At 32.8% G+C, this 21,955-nt stretch overlaps 1 protein-coding gene across 1 annotated transcript in view; it reads right to left on the bottom strand.

The window, feature by feature from the left end:
• Positions 1-2,907: 2,907 nt before the first annotated feature.
• Positions 2,908-21,955, bottom strand: part of LOC129310756 (uncharacterized) — a 46,511-nt gene continuing 27,463 nt past the window's right edge. Inside the window, exons 2-3 of the mRNA XM_054952672.1 lie at positions 3,803-4,519; positions 2,908-3,320 (exon numbers count right to left, since the gene is read on the bottom strand). Of these exons, the coding sequence (XP_054808647.1) occupies positions 2,908-3,320; positions 3,803-4,519 (1,130 nt within the window). The remainder of the gene's footprint in view (positions 3,321-3,802; positions 4,520-21,955) is intronic.

The following is a 21,955-nucleotide window of genomic DNA, read 5'->3' as shown; positions in this document are numbered from 1 at the left end:
TAACCTAATTAGCTAACCTCCCTAGGTCTTAGATTAAAGTCCCTAGTTCAATTAACCAATTGGTGAAGACATTAGCCAAGTGATTCACTCAAAATCCTCTCTCAACAGCCATGGTCAAACACATAAATTGAGCAACCACAAGATTATGTCAAACTACTCAACAACACAAGCATTAACACCACAAGATTATGCAATATTAACACAAGATATTCACTAATTGAAAAACACAAGATTATGTGCCAAACAAAGAGTGGCAAAATTCAGTCATGGCTGTCCAAGGAAGAAATTAAATGAAACAATCCTCTCTCTTTACATCAACATCAAATTCAAATTAGAATTTATAAGCTAAGATGATTAAACCCTAGATTAAGGAATCTAACCATCTAGTAAAAAGAGAAGAGGATAGGAAACAAAAGAACTTAGCCAATTTGAAGCTCAAGACTCATCCTCCATCTTCATCTCTCTAGGATTCCACAAAGAAACTTAGCCAATCTTCATCTTCAAGAACCCTAGTGATTGCTTGTGAAGGCCAAACTCCATAGCTTTTGAATGATGGAAATGAGCTTCAATCCTTGTAAAAATGGAAGGGATGGAACGAAAATGAAGAGAGGAGAAGAATGGTATGAGTTTTGTGGAGGTTTGGTGGCTGAAAATGGAGGTTAGGGTGCTGAAAAATGAAGAACAAAAGAGAGAAAATGAAGAACACTATAAACAAGAGAGAGAGAATGTGGAAGATGAATGAGATATGTGTTGGATCCCATTTAGGGCTTAAAATGGCATGCTCCTTGGTGTCTCCCATCAGCTGAAGCTTAATTAAAATAAGGAAAAAGAAATTAAAATGTAAATGGGAGCCTTGTCACACTTGGAAGGTGGCAACTTCCTATTGGTTTGTAGATGATTCCAATGTGTGCCTAATTTTCCATGTGTCATACACATCATTTTAGCTGATCTAATCCCTCAAAATAATCATAATTCACGTGCAAACCATCAGCCATTGATCTCAAGGAGTGTTGACCTCAATTGCCCAATTGATGCACAAGTCACATGCCACCTATGTCACATAAATCACATAATTCAATTAAATAGCATATGATATAATAAAATCTAATTCATGTCCAGAATTAAATTCATAATTAGAAGGGAGAATTTATTAAATTAACCAAGTTTCAGGCTGCACAAAATTGTATAAAAATTTCCACACAAAGGCAAACTAAAAACTAGGACAAACTAAGACACTTAAGAAAGTGTTGACTTTTTATTTAATTACTCCCAAACTAAAATGAATTTTAAAAATATAATTTCACCATTCATCAACTGGACATAAAATGCACTTTGTCAATTTTTCTTGTACATTTTCTCAAAAGTTCATTTTTTTAGACCAAAATGCCCTTAGTGCACTGAACTTAGAAACTTAGGCAAAATTACAAATCTAATGCAATGTGTGCACTTGAAGGTGATAAATCATTAATAAAAGGGTCTTAATTGACAAATAAAAATGGGTAACAAATGTGTTCTATCAGAAGGCTCCAATTTGGTGACCAAATAATAGGAGGTGTAGTAAGCATCTTCTTCAATTCATCCTAAGCATACCTACAAGAATCATTAAAAACAAAACTCACATCTTTTTTGTAGAAAATGAGATAGTGGCAATGCTATTTTACTAAAATCTTGAATGAATCTTGTAACAGCCCTCACCCTATCCCACCGGGGGTCTTTTAGACTGGAACCTTAACCACTCACGCAGCGGGCCCGGCTTTCCCCAAGGTGGTACTTGGGTTATTCCTCAGCCCACCAAAGAGGTCTTTTGGAGCCTTCCCAGACTCGAACCCCCAACCTCTACCACCTTGTTGACTCAATGATACCAGACTTAGCCTCAACTTTATTAAGGTGGTAGAGGTTGGGGGTTCGAGTCTGGGAAGGTTTCAAAAGACCTCTTTGGTGGGGTGAAGAATAACCCAAGTACCACCTTGGGGAAAGCCGGGCCCGCTGCGCGAGTGGTTAAGGCTCCAGTCTAAAAGACCCCCAGTAGGATAGGGTGAGGGCTGTTACAAATCTCCTATAAAAGCCAACATGCCCAAGAAAAGAACGCACATCTTTCACACAAGTAGGATATGGAAGAGATGTAATAATATCAACTTTAGCTTTATCTACCTTAATGCCATCATATGAAATAACATCTCCTAACATAATTCCTTTCTTAACCGTGAAATGGCACTTCTCAAAATTCAACACAAGATTATATTGAATGCATCTTTCCAAAACCCTATCTAAATCAGCTAAGCATGCATTAAAAGAATCACCATATATAGTGAAATCATCCATAAATATCTCCTTACAATGCTCAAGAAAATTAGAAATATGGAAACCATGCAATGTTGCAAAATGCCTGGTGCATTACATAGGCTAAATGGCATACATTTCTATGCAAATGTTCTAAATGGAAATGTGAAAGAGGTCTTTTCTTAATCCTCAGGTGCAATACAAATCTAAAAATATCCTGAAAAACCATCCAAAAAGCAATAATGATATCTACTAGCAAGTCTCTCAAGCTTCTAATTAATAAAAGGAAGAGGGTTGATCTTTTCATGTCACAAAATTCAACTTTCTATAGTCTATGCAAACCCTCTAGCTATTCTAGACTCTAGTTGGAACCAACTCACCCTCATCATTATGGATAAAAGTAATACCATTCATTTTAGGTACTACCTGAATAGGACTAACTCACTGACTATCAGAAATAAGGTAGATAATATCTGCAGAAAGAAGTTTAGAAACCTCTTTCTTTACCACATCAAGAATCAATAGGTTGAGTCATCTTTATGGCTATCACATAGCTTTGGCACCATCCTCAAGCAAAATATGGTGCATGCATACATCAAGGCTAATCCTAAGGATATCAGTAAGAGTCTATCCAATAGCTTTCATCCTTTGCTTAAGCACCTCTAAGAGGTGAGTTTCCTCCTCAATGGCAATATCACTAGCCACAATCATTGGCAGCTTCTCCCTTTCTCCCAAATAAATGTATTTTAGTGAGTCAGGAAGTAGTTTTAACTCCAAGGAAGGAGCTTGCTCACTTGAAAGTACAAGCAAATTTAGATCAATGTCAGTCAAACTAGAAACTTCCATTGAAGACTCACAAATAGAAGAGGAGAATTTCCCAACTTGGGAATCATTAGTAGACATAGTGAATGTAGAAGAATAAGGAATTACATTACAATCCATAAAAATAGTGCCATTAGTAGCACTCATCTCAAAAATAGTATCAGAATTAAAATTCTCAACATCAAACGCATGATCAATGTTAATTAACAATTTAGAATCTAGTATGAGGATGAATCAACTGTATTCATAGCAACAATCACACTAAGTAACTTAGAAAATTCATTTGAATTAATAGAAGTGGTAGATAAACAATCAACAGAACTACTGTTGCTAGGAACAAGTATAGAAACATCTTCTCTTAAATGTCTAGTAACCTCAATAAAATTAGTAAAAACATCAATATTAGTAAGATCTATATCAGTACAAGCATCATAAATATTAATTTTAGAATATGAATAAGAGATAGAATCATCTAAACTAGCAATATCACATGATATACTCAGCATACTATCTTTAAAATTCACAAAAGCATCATCAGCAAGAATATCAACAATACTAACTTCTATCTCAGTACAATCATCAGGTAGGTGTCTCATATAATCAAGTATATCAAATTAAATGGCATTACTAGTAAATTCTATAGTTAAACTACTAGCATCCACATCTATCATAGCCTTAGCAGTCTTAAGAAAAGGCCTACCTAAGATCAAAAATGAATGTCCCTTTTGCCTAAATCTACTATCATCCATATCAAGAACATAGGAGTCTACAAGGAATAGGAGATATTTTACCTTAACCAAGACATCCTCTAAGACTCCTTCTGGGACTACACAACATCTATCAGTAAGGAAGGCAAACAATTTTATGGGCTTGAGATTCACACCTTGAAGTTGAGAGAAGACCAATTTGGGCATAACATTAATAGCTGCTCCTAAATTAGCTAGAGCATCTAAAAACGCAATGTCAGCAATAGTGCACTTTATGAGAAAACTACTAGAATCTATATGCTTCATTGGCATTGGCATTTGATAGAGAGAAGAGAAAACTATGCCTAAGTCAACCTTTCCTTCATTCTTGAATCTTCTTTTTATGGTGCATAACTCTTTCAAAAAATTTTCACACTTAAGCACTTGTGCAACTAGGTCAACTAATGGAACATTGATCACCACCTTCTTGAAGATGTCATAAATCTCCTTAAACATGTCAGCTTCCTTCCTCCTTCTCTCAGCCTTAGCTACCCTGTGAGGAAAGGGTAAGACTTGCTTGCTCACTTCCTTATCTTCTTTATCTTTTTCTTGCTTTTCTTGTGGTACTACTTGTGGTTTTGATAAAGTGGACTCTTCTTGTGATGTAGAGATAGGATGAATATCATCAATAGTATCTTCCTTTCCCTTAGAAGTATGGGTGGCAAAAGGATCTGCAAAGGTGACTATTTTTCCACTTTTAAGGGATATAGCATTAACTCCACCAATAATAGGATTCTGCTAAGTCTGAACATTAGGATTGACTACCATTTAAGAAGGCAACCTTATTGAACCTTGACTTTGCATATTATTAACTATCTTGGCCAATTGCCCAAATTAGGTATGAAGATTTTGTATCCCCTGCTTATGTTGCAACTCATTCTATTGCATTTGTTTATGTAGTTGTGTGTTACTCTTAGTCCTTTCAAGTTGTTCAATTTTCATATTCCCTTCCAAAACTTGCTTCAATATTGCTTCCATATTGCTTCCCTCTTTGGTTCCTCAATAAGAATAGTTTGCCTCACAAATTGATTATTAAGATCCATAGCATTAAAACCTTGATTTTGATTGCCTCCTCCGCATCTCAAATTAGGATGATCTTTACATCTTAAATTGTATGTGTTGGAGAAAGGATTATATTTTTGTTGCCCTTGTTGCATCAGTCTACAAGGAAAGACTGCATTACAAGGGTCAACTCTATCCTCTAAAAATGGGCAAACATTAGTAGTATGGGTGGCCAATGAACAAATAGAGCAAAGTGGGCTAACTAGAGCTATAGAGCTAGGTTATGGGGTAAACGAGGTAGAAGATATCAAAAAATTAACCATTTTAGAAGAATTTCACATCTATAATACAACCATGTTTTCAATGGCAGATGCTTGCTTATCTATCTTGCTCTTAAGGTGAGACTCATGAGATGAAGAATGTGAGCTAACTTTATTAATTCCAACTTACTGTCTAAAACCAAACTGCTGGGTAGCTTTCTTCTCAATCAGTTCCTAAGCAGCATTGACAGTCAAGTAGGGAAGAGCACTTGTAGTAGCAAAATCTAATATATCTTTCTCAAGAGGCAAAAGGCCTTCATGAAAATACTGTATCAGTAATATATCTGGGATCTGGTATAACATCCTAAATTTCTAATCCTACATTAATGAATGATTATGGGATGAATTAGTAATTTAATATGAGATTAGTATTCTAGGTAATAGAATGATATATTAACTTCTTAGGATGTTGTATGAGCATGTGAACAAAAGAAAGAGGTTCTGAAGTAGAGCATGTAAGCATAGTAAGGATTACCCTCACTGTGTCATGTACCACGATGGAGGATGGATGCATTATAGTGCATGGTGTAGAATCTTGATAAAGTGGGATGTGTCTACTCGTGAAAATAAAAAAGAGAAGCAAAGAAAGAGAGCATGAGGGTGGAAAAGGAGTGGACCTTTGCTAGGGAAAGTAAAATTAGGAGTAAGAGTGACATTCAGACCTGTTACTTATCAGGTAAGTCTCGTACTGCCTTAATCTTTGATTCTACCCTATTTTCTCTTAGTTTTAGCTATTAAGAAATTGAATTTAAAAGTTTTAAGGAGTTGATTTCTTACTCTATAGTAATAGAAAGGTTCGTCAGAACTAAAATAGTACTTTGTGACTGGTTTGAGTTGAAACAATAAAGTTTTAAAGCTGTAGGCACAGTTTGACCTAATCTAGAAAGAGAATGTTGAGAGAGAATTTGATTGTAAGGAAGTTAATGCATGGTATGAGTAGAGATTGGCTATAATACGCATGAGTGAATGCAAGTAAAGGAAATGAAAGGAACAGGTACTTGTTTATTGTAATTGGCACTTTTTGTCAATGGTGAAATTGACTTTCGATGCCCAATTGTGTAGATTATCATGTGTGACATGTTTAAATAGTGAAAAGGAGTAAAGTAAGGTTTTAAGTACATGAGTAACCGTTTCTTGTGAACAGAAGGGTTGAAGTAACTATATAGTTTATTTTGTTCATTAACTATTATAACTATGTAGAAGTAATGGTATAATTGTGAAATTATGGTTTTGTGAGTTTTTGTGCAATGGTTTTGTATTATGAATAATTTTAGCATGAAATTAGATTTATGAAAGTAAAGTTTGCTGATTTCTGACTTTATTTAATGTGTGTGTGTGTGTGTGTGGGGTATGAAAGTGTGGAATTGAGATAAATCATGTAAAAAGCATGATCATAAGGGGTGGTAGTTCAACCTGAATGTGTATGTGTAGAGATGTGAGTGAAAAATTTATATGATTAAGCTGGCATCATGGGACATTTGGTGCAATATTATATAGGCTGGTATCATAGGTAATTTAGTATAGCATATTATGGGACTGTTACCATGGGACATCCGGGCAATCTGGCGACTCCTTAGTACCCGTTAAGGTGCAGTTAAGGGTCAATGACTCCTCTATCACAAGTGTGTGAAAAGAGAGAAATCATAGTTCATAGGTGGGATAGATTACTTTTAGCCAAGTGTTTCTACTATCAAAAGTGAGCTCAGGTTAATATATGATTCATCTAGTAGAGCCTATGGTTTTGTGTCGAGAAGCATTAGAGGTTTGGTGGCTAGATGATCATACTGTTGTGGAAAATTGTGTGGAAATGTTTGACAAGAGGAAATTCTTACATACTTTAATTACTATCACTCTGGTTTTATTACTTTGGCATGGTTATATGTGGTAATAGATATTAAATAAACTATATTGGTTATTGAGATTTTGATCTCACCTGTAGTTATTTATATTTTTCAAGTTTTAGTAGTGGTAATGCAAAAGGGAAAGACATAGGATGAACTGACACCTCTCACTAACGCCCTTTTGTAAGAATTAGTGTAATGAATTTATACATTATTAGTTATGAACTTATGTATAAGTTGTCTTAGGAACTGAGTACATGTACATGATATTGTGAATATTATGTTTGGTGGTTTTGGTTCCCTGAACCCTATGTATATGGGTGTATGTGATGAATTGATAGTGTGGGCTAGCGGATGAATGGTATGGTGTGTGGATATGGTGAATATGTGAAGTGTATGAAGAATGTGGCCCTGTATGAGATTAAGAATGAGAAATGGAATTTTGCCTAAATGTGTGATATTGGTGTTTATAGGCTAAATGTGTGTATGTGTATTATATTCTCTATGTGATTGGTCAATCAGGTATATATTATCCATTTAGACGTGATTAAGGCCCTAAAAGTGACTAATGATATACGGTTTCAATTGGTGATGCTCGAGTGGGAAAATTTGATATAAAACAATCAAAATGCACTTAGGTGTCCAATTTGTGAATAAGATATTAGATTGAAACAAAATTAGTGTCATTAGTTAGATTACAAAATAAGTTTTGTGTGGCCGATTGAACTATCCCAATTGAATTTTAGATGCGAAAATGGCGTATATTCAAAGTTAGCATTAGAAACTGCTGTGTGACAATAGAACTAGGTGTGTGTGTGGCGGCGTATGTATCTACATGCCACGGTGCATGTCACAAAGTGCGTAGCTATGGTCTCTATGCCACATGCTGTAGTGCATGTGGCAGAAGCGACAGCACACGGCCCTTATTTTGACTTAATTCTAATGAAATGCACATGTTTTCTTGTTCTTTAATGTACTTTTACATATTGCTTCAACTATGCAGTGTTTTATAACTTAAGTAATTTGTGAAATGGATTTGGAAATGTTTTACTTGGGCCTAAACTTTCAAAATAAGTGATTTTAAATTGTTTAGCAGATTGCGTGAAGGGTTGTATGGTAATGTCATTGAGAGCATTACATTTGGTGGTGTGGACAACTAGATAACAATGTCTTAAAGCGCTCCCAGTACTCTTAGAGAGACTCCCCAGATATTTTTTGATAGCCGTAGATGTCCTTCCTAATAGAAGAAATGTGAGATGTTGGAAAATATTTTTCCAAAAACAACTTCTTAAGTTGATCCCATATGGTAATGAATCTAGGGGGCAACTGAAGCAACCAATGTTTAATAGACCGCTCTAAAGAGAATGGGAAGGCACGCATCTTAATCTGATCCTCAAAAACACAATTAAGTCTCATAGCAGTGCAAATCATGTGAAAAGTCTTTAAATGGTTGTATAGATCTTCACCTGCAAGGCCATTAAATTTGGGAAGTAAATGTATAAACTCAAACTTCAATTCAACAACAGTATTAATGTTAGGATAATTAATGCACCAATTTTGAAAATGTATATCAAGTGAAACCAACTCTTTAATGATTCAAACAAGAGAAACATTTTGTGCATCAACATTAACATTCACATTCAATTGAATATCCTCTTCCATTTTGACTTTACAATTAGATAAATTGGAAGATGGGTTAACAAATGAACTACTATCTACAAGCCTTTCAACTTGAATCTTTCTTCATTGGTGAAATGTCCTCTCAATTTGAAGATCAAATTCAAATAATTTTTTAAAAGAAGATCTGGTTATGCACTAAACAAATTCCAAGGACCAAAGAAAAGATTCAAGAAGCTTAAAGAGAAATTGAAAAGCAAATTTTGGAATTTTTCAATAAAGTGTAGGACAAAGAAAAAAAACACCAAAAAATCCAAATTAAGTCAAACAACTACCAAGGCTTTGAAAAAGGTATTAAAAGACATTAATTAACACATCCAAAGCCTCGGCACAACAAAAGGAAGACCAGAAAAAATTAGAAAAAAATAACTAGAAAAACTTGGGAAAAATCAAAGAAAATTCGCAAAAAAAGGAGAAAATTAAAAAAATAACTGAAAATGGCTTAATTTGGCAAAAATAACCCACATCTGGTACTAACGGCACCAAAATTGATCAACACACCCAACAACCTTGGAATACCAAGAATTAGAATTTTCCAGGCAAAATAGTGCAATTTCCAGAACAAGGTATTTAAGTAAAATCAATCGAAATGCAAAACGTAGAAGACTAAAACAAGATAAAAATGCATGAAAATGCAAGTAAAATGCATAAAAACACCTACGAACTCCTAAGACTAGCCATTGCACCCTGGCAATAGTGCCAAAATTGATGGAATTGCCTTAGTCATGCCGGCACTCAATTGAACTAAAATTGACTTAATATAGTATAGGCCAACTCTGGCTCATTCTTTCCAAGGAGCAATTTAGGGGTTAATCTTAAGTTAGTTCTGGGTATTTAAAAACTAATTAAAAAAATCTAAAACTAATTGCTTGATTTCTACACTAAAATGCAACTGAGAAATGCAATTTATGCCATTAAAACTACCAAAATGGATGCTAATGCTGAAATCTAACAACTAAATTGTATTATGCAATGCATGAGTTCTAAATTATGATTGGGGGGTTTTGGTTAATAAAAATGAAATGAAAGCCAAAGAAATTAATTAAGTGACAAAAATGATTAATTAAACAAAAATTAAGAAAAGTTTAATTTAGTTGTGGTAAAGGAGAACTTAGGACATCACATGAAGTTAACTTTCCTAGCCCAATTCAATTAGTTAGACCAAAGAAAAATAATAGGAAAGTGGAATTGATAAATTCAATTACTAAATTAAAGCAAAGGAAATTCATAAGCACAAAGTCTAACACTTAATTCACTAAAAAACTCATAGTGAACTAAATGCTATGACTATGAATTGGGCAAATTAAATTCGTTAAGACTAATGATGATTAATGTAAAATAAATTTGGAAAATATGTTTAAATTATCTAATTAAACAATTAGACAAATTATCAACTCAATTGAAGAACCAAGAGGTAAAAGGGACAACCTAAATTTGCAATAAACACCATAATGATAATTAAATCAACAATGAGAACTCAATCACTAATTTAATTGGCAAAGCAAGGGTATATAAACATAAATTCTAAAAATTCATTAAACACAAAATCAATCCAAATATCAATTCAATCTAAGATTTAAACTATTTACAACCTAAAAAATTAGATTGTCTTCCAACATTACAACTTAAAATCATTTAACACTAAATAATCCTAAGTTCTTGAATTAAAAAGATAAATAAAAAATCACTCCCCAATGGTCTTCAAGTGTAAATCTTAAGCTCTAACTTCCTCTATGTTCATCCCAAGTTGCCTTCTGAGCTAGCTTAAGCTCCCATGAATGAAGCTCTTCCTCCAAGCTCCAAGCCATAAGTCACAGCCATAAGATGATTAATGAAAATGGAGTTTAATAAATGAGAGAATGGTTTGGAAATGGGAGAGATGAGATGGCATGAATGGGAGTAGAGGTGATTTACGAATGGCTGTGAGTGAGAGGAATGAGAAATGATTAAATTTGGGTGAATATTGGATTAGTATGGGTGAGATATTAGGGAGGTGAGGTGGTGAAAGAAATTAATGGAATGGAGTGGAAAGAGAGATGTTAGAGATGATGATGATTCATACTAAAGAAAAATCTGAGAGAGAGAGTTGTTTTCATTTCTGGCAGCCATGTAAAATTAAGAGGAAGTGAGGAATTTGGGACAAATAATCTAATGGTTAGAAGAGAGGGTAGAGAGTTTAAGAAAAATCCTAACCATTGAATTTAAAAAGAGCCAATGAGAAAAAAAGATAAGAAAGAAAAGTGTAAAAGTTATCTAATTTTCTTTGGTTGGAAATGCCCCTTGTACCCTTAATGAACCTTAAAAATTCCTTCCTTACCTTTCAAAGCCTAGACAATTAGATGTCTTTTAAGGCCCAAGAATTAATCTTCACTATTGAATTTTATTAATTTTGCTTCTATATCCTAAAAAAATCAGCTGCACTGATTGTGTTCAAAATAAATTCTATGTCTCATAAAATATTTTGAAATTAATGGCCATACATTTTTTAGTCTTACTCATTAAGGAGCCCAGTAATATCTCTCAATTAATATGAAGGAAAAATTTCATATTGACCACTTATATTCCACTATATAAATATCACTAAACTCAATTATAGCCTTTATGATTACCCGATCAAAGGTGACTTTTGACTAAGTCAAAGTTCAATAGTTATTATGTAGGCATCCATGATGATCTTAAGTCAAAGAGCTTAGTGATATGATTACATATAAGATAAGCTTATAACTTGCATCATGCATCTTTCTCATAGTAAGTCAGTCTAGCACCTTGTACTCTTTCAAGTGCTTATGACTTTAATTTATATCTCTATAATTAATCAAAGTCATACTAATCTTGTTTCATCTATGATCCCTCATAGATGATCGACCAGGGATATTTAGGACAATTACTATAGTTTGTCCAAGGATACAATTATCATATTGGACATGCAATTGATATGATAACAAAAGAGAAATTCATTAAATAACAATGTGCATAGTATAATATTAGCCTTAGGGCATAATTTCTAATATTTGATATAGGGATATCCATTATGAGGTAGCAGACTAAGGATGAGTTTGAAGCTTCATTAGCAGCTCAGCTTTTACAAATGAAGGAGGAGATGATGAATATGATCAGCTCACAATAGGAGACAACTATTGAACTAGTTCATACATCTCCTAGATTTCATAGCACAAAAGGAAGTAATGTTCTTAGGCGTGTATCAGAGGGTCCTTCTGGTGACAACATTGGTGAACCATGTGTGTCATGCCCTGAAAATAAAGGGTGACCGGCACGTATACGAACTACATCAGGCATTCCTGTAAGCCATAAAATGAAAATTCATTTTGTTTTCTAAAAAAATCAGATTATATAAAAATTCTAAAACTTTTTATATTAATTGTCATAACAAGACTTCAATGTTTTTGTAGAAATTTTAACAAAACCTCCCTTGTAAATAGGATCTGTCAAAAAAAAATCTGCAACAAAATTTTCACAGAATACAATATCAATCAAAAGCTTAGCTTCTTCTAGCTAGTAACAATATATAAATAAAAATAAAGTCCTGACAACAATCTATATAGAGCAGATGATCTTTCTTTTAGATTTAAAATGTATGAGCACTAAAATATTTATATAAAAAGGTAACAATACCAAGCAAAATTTCCACCCAATATAAATGTATTGCCCTTTTTGAAGTCGATAGTAGGATCAGCGTTAGCTAACGAATCTGAGACCAAAATAAATTTTTCAGTGAATATCGTCCTAACAATAAATAATTGATCATGAATAAATAGAAAAGTTCAAAATAATTATGTAACTAAATAGGCAACTTCTTCCATAAAAATTCCATAAGCTTTGGAATGAAATGGCTCAATAAAATTTAAATAAAATTGTAAATCATTGAACTATCATAAAAATTGTTACTATCACTTGATTTCAAGAAACCATATAAATAAAATAAATACTTATAAATAAGTTACTAAGTAAGAACCAATGGAATATAAAATCACCAAATAATCAGATTATAATTATAAGGACTTATCATAACAATTAACAAATGTGGACACACAGTCCACGAGGATAAATAACTAAACACGACTCACGCCACGAAGACAAATATGGACACACAGTCCACGAGGGTAAGTAACAAATGTAGCCGAAACTACGAAACAAACATAGACACACAATCCACGAGGGTAATAGTAACCAAGCATGGCGTAAAGCCATGAAAACAAACATAGGTATGAGACCCACGGATGACAAATTTGAGTGCAATGCTCACGAAAGTCAAACTAGCTAGTCATAACCATGGCGCGCTAAGGGCTAAGGAAACTACTGCTAGCAACTAGTGTTCTTTAATAAATTCCTTTTCAAATCCAATTGCAAATATGCAAGAAAATTATCAGTAATGAATGAAGTTTTCATTTTCAAAGTCGAATTCGCATGAATCATTCTCTGTATCAATCCAATATTGATATAATAAAAATCTTATAATCAAAGTCCAATCTTGTTTTAATTGATCAAATAAAATTTCAAATTTGGTAAAGCTAATTTCTCAAAATAAAGCAGTTTTAATCAATAAATATTCAATATTCACATTATTGCTATTAAAATGATTTGCAAAAAAAAGTAATATTCTAGAAAAAGAAATTTGATTGGAAAAATCAGTTGGGATTGTATCCACCTACCTGAAATCTCCAAAATTAAAATTCAACTCTCATCGTTAATCAAATTTCTCTTCCTCCAAATACCCTATAAATCATATTAAAATTTTATTCAACCCTCAACCAATACAATAATTCCTTTTTAACATTCCCACCGCTAATCAACTATAATAAATTTGAAACTTTAAACTAAAGTTTTATACTAAAAAAAAAATATTTCTCATTAGCATTTTGTCAAGGCACCAAATATGTATCCTTTCCAATCCCCTCATAACAACTCTAGCATTTAAATATTTTCTCAACAAAGTATCGATCTCTAAGAATTTCAATAATCATATATTATTAATTTCATAGTCAAATGTCCTTTGCACCTTTCAAATTAAATTTATAGATTAATAACTTCTAAGCTAACTCTACTTCCTACAAGAATTCATAAAATTTCAAAATCAAATGTGATTCTTCTAACAAGCATTTTAATAAGCATCTTATAAACACTAATCTTTCATTATCATATCTAACCTCTTTTCTTCCAACTTCATTCTACCAAATTCTTCAACATCAATCCTTCCAACCAAGCTAATTTATCTTAAAAATTATGACCATATGTAGATTAGTATCAAGCTTTAAGATGGATTTTCAACTCAACATTTGAATTTCTTATTCTCTAAAACACATGAGTAGCAGCCCAACACACCAAAATTCTATAGCTTCAACCATTAAAAATACCCACACAGAAAATTAACAAGATGAAGGTGTAAAATTTCAGACATGAGTCAGCAATCATAAAGAAGAGAAAAAGAAGAAAGTTAATCAAAATTAAGAAAGAAAAATTCATGCACCAACAGTAGCATCTACAGGACACGATTTTTTTTTTCAGCGCCAGCTCCATCTCTTCATCCATTCACATGTATAGAAATCTTACAAGGAAAGGAGATAAGATCAAGTTTCTAACCTTAAAGGTCCCACATGCATGAGTAGAGGAAGAAGAAGGTAGCTTCATGTATGAATAGTGGAAAGGATGGACCAATCAATTACACACGCATGAATAGAGGAAAGAAAAATCCACACACTAACAGCAACATCTATGGTGACGCACGGACGAATGGAGGAACAAGACTAAAATTTTTGATCACCCAAGCCTCTAGCAACTATAGTAGAAGAGTAGCAACTCAACAAATCACAGTAGATACGAGCTAGAACAGGGGAGAACAAATAGATCTTGCAAACGCACAGCAGCAATAAACAAACTCCAGCACTTGTCAATGTCAAATGATTAAAGTAGTAGTAGTCACTCACGTTAGCAATGACAATGACTGAAATGAAAGGGAAAACGACGAAGGTTTAAAGGAGGAGGAATGAATGAAATCTCAGAGTACCCCTCACTCTCTCTCTCTATCTGTGTGCTGCGTCTGGAAAAATTGAAAGAGTGGAGATTTTTATTTGATTTGAAGGAAGGCAATTCTGTAATTTCATAAAGCAAAAAGATAGAAAAATAAGACTAATTATGGCCTTGTTCAGGTTCGAACTTGGGACCAAATGGGAAGATATTTACTCAGTTGCCACTACAACAACTTTCCTTCTTGTCACAATAATTCCAAAGATTAATATAATTACTATTAAAACACAAACTTATATATTTAATTTAACTTAAAATTCTTGGGTTATTATAGTATGAGATATTTCTGGAAGACCTTGATAGATGCTTGGTTGCTCTTGGCAGCATCTACAACTTGGGGTCAACCATCCACCACAAGCAAATTTAAGATGATCAAGTGAGAGTGGTGGTTAAAGATCTAAAAGTGCCAGACAGGTTGGTCTTATTCCCTACTAATGAGATGAAGACTGTGGTTAAAGCTTCTAACCATTTTATCCTATGGCCCAAGAGACTTTGTGAATATGGTATGAAATTTCATGAATTTTTATTAGTTAGCAACTTTCCTAATATATGTTCTTTATTAAATATTTCTTGGCTTTTTATTATGTAGAAGCTTTCCTTGCCAAATCTCCTAAAACTTCCAAAACCCTCATTAACTCTGCACTAACAAATGATCTTAATGGCATATGATTCATCATTCAAATTTAATAATTTATAAATAGATCTAGAGGTTGTGGGTAAGAAAGATAAGATAGTAATGATTGAATGAGAAGATTTTCTATAACTTCTATCGAATAGTCAACTTACCACATCATATATTGAACTATTTATAATGTAAGTATGTTTTTCTTTAATAATTAATTTAATCATCAAGTTTAGTAAACTAATATAATTACATTGTTGTCGGTACCTTCATTGTTTGTGCATTATATCGAGTAAAGTTGATAAATTTAGATTTCTTTGCCAACATCACATGAGAGAGAAAGGTAATACTCTAGAGTTAAGGGTCGAGTACCTCCAACAGAGAATATGTGAAGTCAAGAAAGACATTTTTATAGCTCCATATGTGCACTCGTAAGAATCAATTTGTAACTAATAGTTTTTTTTCAATGTGAATTTACTTTAACTCATATCATATTTTGCAAGGAACATTGATAGTTATTTGTTCTTTTAATGAAGAGTAACACTATCATCTTCTTATGCTCCCTCCATTACAAATTTAGGAAGGCAATGAAGAAGATGATAAACTCATAAGTATACTTGTGCAAAACTATTCAATTTAATTTTTTTAACATATTATTTACTAACTTGGTGATCTTGATCATAAGGAAATGAAAACATATCAAAATATGGTCTTACAAAAGCACATACATGAGCCCAAGGATCCCACATGGATCAACCCAAAGGTGATACTATACTTTATTAATATGTTCAATTATTAGGATTTGTTACTAATTTTTTATAATTTGTTCTTATACAGAGTCATAAACAACCAATGAAGATGAACTTGTGTGGTCTATATGTGATGAGACATATGCTCAACATCATCTTATTGGGTATGATCAAATTTACAAAAAAGGTAAGTATATTTTTAAAATTTTTATTTTATTATTTTATTTGAGATTAATTAATAAGCCTATTTTGTGAATCATATTTTAGATGTTCGACAATTCAAATGCCTTTCCAAAAGCTGAAATTGAAGATATCAGCATATGTTGGGCAACTTATTTTAAGGAGAATTTGGGAGATTTATAGAAAGTTTCATACAATTTAATACAAGCTTTGGAAACTTTTGTTGACAGTTTTGATAGCTTTATACAATTTAGATAATTGTTAGTTTTGGATAGTTAATAGATACTTGATAGACAATTTTTAGTATTGGAAATTGTAAATAAATTATATTGTCTAGTTTTCCTTTGGGAATTTTTGTGTATAGGAATGGGTAAAATCAAAAAAGTAGATATAGTAATTAAAAAATAATACTTTTTACATCGGTGAGAGCATATGTCACTTACACTCCAAAGTAACTAAGTTAATACTAATTACTAGTGGCAACTTAGGTCATTCTTTATTAAGGAGGCTAACTAAGGTTAATTAAGGCTAAACTAGTGAACTAAACTAATCAAGAGTTGATTGATTTTAGCTAATTAAACTAAGTGAAAAGATTTAATTATAAACCTAATTAACTAGTAAAATAGAAATGGGAGTGTTTTAACCCTTTATAAATTGGAATCCTGGGAGGTGTGATGCTAGATTCCTTGTTTACTCTTTTTAATTAGGCTTAAGTTAATTTTCACTCTCTTGATCAAATTAAACCACTTACACAATTTTGTATAAATGTGCCTTCCTAACCAATTCAATTAAATAAGTCCTTGTACAATTTTGTACAAATCCTAAATCAATTTCTTAGTTAAGTGCAACATGATCAAAATTCTCCTTAGGTTCCCCTTATGTGCAGCTTGGCCTATGATAAATTTAATACATAATTTTACACATAGGACATTTATCAAACACCAACCAAACATATTTATGCATGACCAATGTAAGATATATTCAACACACATAAAACATATATTTATATGAATTACAATGTATTGGAAAAAAAATTTCAGCAACTACACAAAGGGGAATTAAGTGAAAAAAAAAAACATTAAACCAACAAATTAAATACCAATTTTGGTCAATAAAAACAAGATATAACAATGCTCCTAATTTTAAGAACAATATTACATCACCTTAGGTTTAATAGAGAGTAGAGATAACCCTTAACCTTTCTTGAGACACTTTAAGACTCCTCTAACATACTTCCCTTGTAGCACTCATTGTAGATTTAGCCTCTAGTAATCTTAGAACCCATTTAAGAAAATCCTTCCACCATAGCTAAACCATACTCAAGAACACTTTGAAGATTTTGAAGCCAAACCAAGAAAATGAAGCTTAGGGTTTGAAGAATAAGGTGGAAGAAGAATAATGGTAGAGTCGGATTAGGATTCTAATGGTTGGATCATGAGATATAGAGAGAAGGTGAGATGGTGATGAAGAACATGAGAACGACGGAGAGAGAATGGGGAAGGGTGGAGGTTAAAAATGAGAGTGAATGAAGGAATATGTTAGATCACTTGTTTTGATGATTACAAAACCAAGAGAAGAGATAATTATTATGTGTACAGATATAAAGAATTATAGATAAAGACAAAACCTCAAGAGCATGAAGAATTAAGAGAAGTTGAAGATGTTTAGATTAAGTTATTTAAATTCTCCAAGATTCAATGTGAAAACTTTAAGAGCTTAATCACTTTTTCATAATCATTTAAATGAATACATCGTATGTCTAATTTATATGCATTAAGACTCATCTAAGTGTATTAAATCTTGCAAACAATGTCTTTCTTACGTGTTGAAATACGTAGTAGCTATTTGTAGTGTGAGAAGCAGAATCATGCGTGATTCAGCAGGTCACTTATGAGATTTTACAAGTTAGGCATACTAACTGCTAGATCATGAAAGAGTCAAAAAGTAATTCATGCATGATTTGTTACTTGTGTTATGTGATGCCTTAAGCTTTATTTCTATATGCAAAATGACACATGAGAGCCATTGCTGTTCATATAAGGTTTAGCAACTATGCTTCATTACATTGTGTCAAAGTGTTGTTTCACGCATGAGTTTGATTGTAGCCTTGCATGATTTGTCACTTATTGCACAATCACATTTTGCTTTGTTAGAATTGTCTTAAGTCATCTCAAGCCAAGTTAGAATTGTTCACTTGTATGATCATTGATTCATAAATCTATATCTCTTGATCATGAAAAATCTTGCTTGAGTCATATGTAGTTCTACGTGTGAAAATGCACCTAGTCAAGTTTATGTATTATTGCTTACTATTTCACGCGTGATAGCCTTCTGGTTCCACACGAGTTTTAATCACAAAAATTAGCTTTGGCATTTTGCCAGCCATTTCAAGGGTGAGAGAAAAAAGATTCCACACGTGATTTGTCACACAAAACTGATGATAGTTTCTTATGTGCAAAACCACGTGTGAAAGTTAATGGTTCACTCACAAGATTTAGCACTTTGATATGTAAGTATATTCATAAGTGCAAAACCACACAAGAGAACAAAGAGATACCATGCAAGTTTTAGCATACAAAATTGAATGCCTATTCATAAGTACATGACCACGCAAGAGAGCAAAGAGGTACCATGCGAGTTTTAGTACCAAAAACTAAATGCTTATTCATAAGTCCAAAACCATGCGTGAGATCAAAGAGGTACCATGTGAGTTTTAGTACACAAAACTGGATGCTTATTTAGAAGTACAAACCATGGGTGAGAGATCAAAAGATTCACGCATGATTTATCACATATACATTTTTAGAATAATTCAAGTGCAATTTCACGCATGATTCTACCAATCACTCATAAGAAATTACACTAACGGATAGAATTATTGTTCTAACGGTCTACCAACTACTAAAACTATATATATGATTCATTTTGAGCCATAACATTAACTAATGATCTTTGAGTGAACTAATCATCATTTGAGCATTTGAAAGCTTTCAAATTGTGCTTTTACATCTCGTATTCATTCATTATTCTTGAAAAGAATTGTGAAAAGCTCTCATAAGTTTATAAGCTTTCAGTTGTAATTTCATCTACTCTTTAAGAGCGTTTTCTGCAAAAGCTTATTTCTTTCTTTAGAAATCATGAAAAGGTATTTTTCAAGTGTTTGTTGTAACCTCCTCCCATATACTCCAGAGATAGGAGAAGATTAACAAAATCACCACATTAAACGCACCAATCGGTAATCAAATATTTTGTTTGAAAAGCTTTGGCTAAAGACTTGTTTAATAAATCATCAAAACTATAATACATTAGAGCTATATGCAGTGAAAATCAATCATATACTTTCATCTCAGCTATTACATGCATTCAAAACCTCAAAATCAAGTTGAAAATTAGGCTATGTGTCGTGGCTTGCAATACATGCACCATAACATGTGGCATAAAGCCACACACCCAAACTTTCTATATCATGCACCATGGCATAAGACACCATGCACTACGGCATACTAGTCCAAAATTTTTGCTTTCATTTTAACAGCAAAATGATGAACTTCTGGCTTGCATCGTTTTCACATATGAAGTCCGATCGGAGTAATTCAAGTGCCCACACGAAGCTTATCCCATAAGCTAGCTAATGAGGTATGTTTGGACACAATCCAATATTTTGATCAAAATTTTGACAATCGAGCATAAAAAGTCACTTTTTCTAAAAAATTTAAATACCCAAGTGTTCAAATCGATCCCTTTCTCTTATTAGACCATATAAGGCCTTGAATTAAGTCCAAAAAGACCTAATACACCTAATTAAACATAATATATCACATATATACATATATATTAAAATTTAACCCCTCAACAGTCAATTCACATTTCTCAACTTTTTACAAATCAACACATGTACACTCAAATCTTAGCCCCTAATTCATTTCACCATGTAAATACACAATTGGGCTAAGATTTCATAAAACTACTACTTAAAACATGTATGCAATCCTATAAAAACTTATATACACATTATTCACAATAATTTTAGTTCATTATACAAACTCTATGAATACATGGATTTCACAACTCTAAGCCAGTCCAGACTCTTTTCCCTTGTCTTGATCGCTACTCTATCCTATAAAAACGTAACCATGGGTGTGAGATAAAAATCTCAATGATAGAATAACTCACTCCCATTGACTATCACATGCAACTATATGAAAGTAAAGCATAATATTCCATTTAATATAATACATCACATAATTCATTTCAAATATCACTTGTATCAATCATTTCATTACTTTTATACTTGTTTCACCACTTTTCTCCACTTTTATAGCATATAGCAATATATAGCATTTCATAGCATGATTGATACCAACCAAACCTCCAACGCACACCAACATGAAACTATATACTCACTTTAGACTAATGTACACTCTCACTGGCCTTGAGCTCACCTTTAATGGTAGAATCACCCAACTAACGGTGTTTTTTCTCACTCGTGGACTATGGTTTCTCCCAATACACACACTAGGGTGTCATTGACTCCAACACTGTATCACACAGATAGTAAGGAGTCTTAAATCTCTAACACCGCACCTATATAGGTACTAAGGAGATCTTCTCCAACACCGCACCTCAAAAGGCACTAAGGAGGTATAATTCTCTAACACCATACCCCTTCAAGGTACTAAGGAGAATATGTCATATAGTCTTATCACCACCTCTCCCACTTGAGTGAACTCTCACCCCTATGATCATGCTTTCCGAACCATTCAAAGGTTCCTCAGTCATACATACGTTCCTCATCACATAGCATATATTTGTATAAAGTATGAAATCACATGTTTTTACTCATTTATTCAATCAAAATCCATTTTCATGCAACATTAATGCAATGTTATAAAACATGCTTAGTTTAAAATAGTTTCATGCACTACATAGCATACTCACATATAGTTGCAACATATAGTCAAGTAAAGAAAGTTATTCAGTTACCTCAACCCTTTTATCACTAAAAAGTTACCTGTGAATTTCAACCACCATTACAGCTTATCAAAAGCTTCATTTCTCAACTCACAAAATCAATATGCCAATTTAAATATATTTGGCACAATTTAGTCATTTGGTTCAATTTGACCAAACACACATATTTACTACTTATGGCTATATTTAACCTATATTCTTTTTCACTTATCTTTTTTAGGTTCATTACTACTCAATTACTACTTTATATCATTTTAACCTATCTCATTTTACTCAAACACAATTTTTACCCCTTTCTCTCTCTAACTTAGGGCCAAATTGAGCCTATGAGTTCAAAGCTCTATCGTTTTGCTCTAAACTAGTCGTAAAGCTCTAATTTAACTCTGAAGAACCTTTTTATTACAATTGAGCAAGAATCAAACCTCTAAAATTTCACTAATTCAATTTCTTTATAACTCATATTTAGAGAAATTTGTGTAGAATGGAAAATAGGGATTATACATACCTTATTCACTAAGTTATCGATTAGGAGCACCTTTCAAGGACCTAAAAGGGCTTGCCCTAGCTAACCTGCCCTTCTTCTCTTCTCCTTTCATGTGTTTTTAGATTTTCCTTTCTAAAAATTACCCAAAATCCACAACTTAAGGGTTATTTTCTAGTCCATGCACTGCAACGCATGCAGCACAAGCCATAGCACATGGCA

The sequence above is a fragment of the Prosopis cineraria genome, unplaced genomic scaffold (genome assembly GCF_029017545.1).
Source record: "Prosopis cineraria cultivar Desert tree isolate PC_DT_omini unplaced genomic scaffold, ASM2901754v1 PC5, whole genome shotgun sequence".
NCBI classification, from domain to species: Eukaryota; Viridiplantae; Streptophyta; class Magnoliopsida; order Fabales; family Fabaceae; genus Prosopis; species Prosopis cineraria.
The sequence above is the reverse complement of the archived record's forward strand: the minus strand, read 5'-3'. Positions and strand labels throughout refer to the sequence as shown.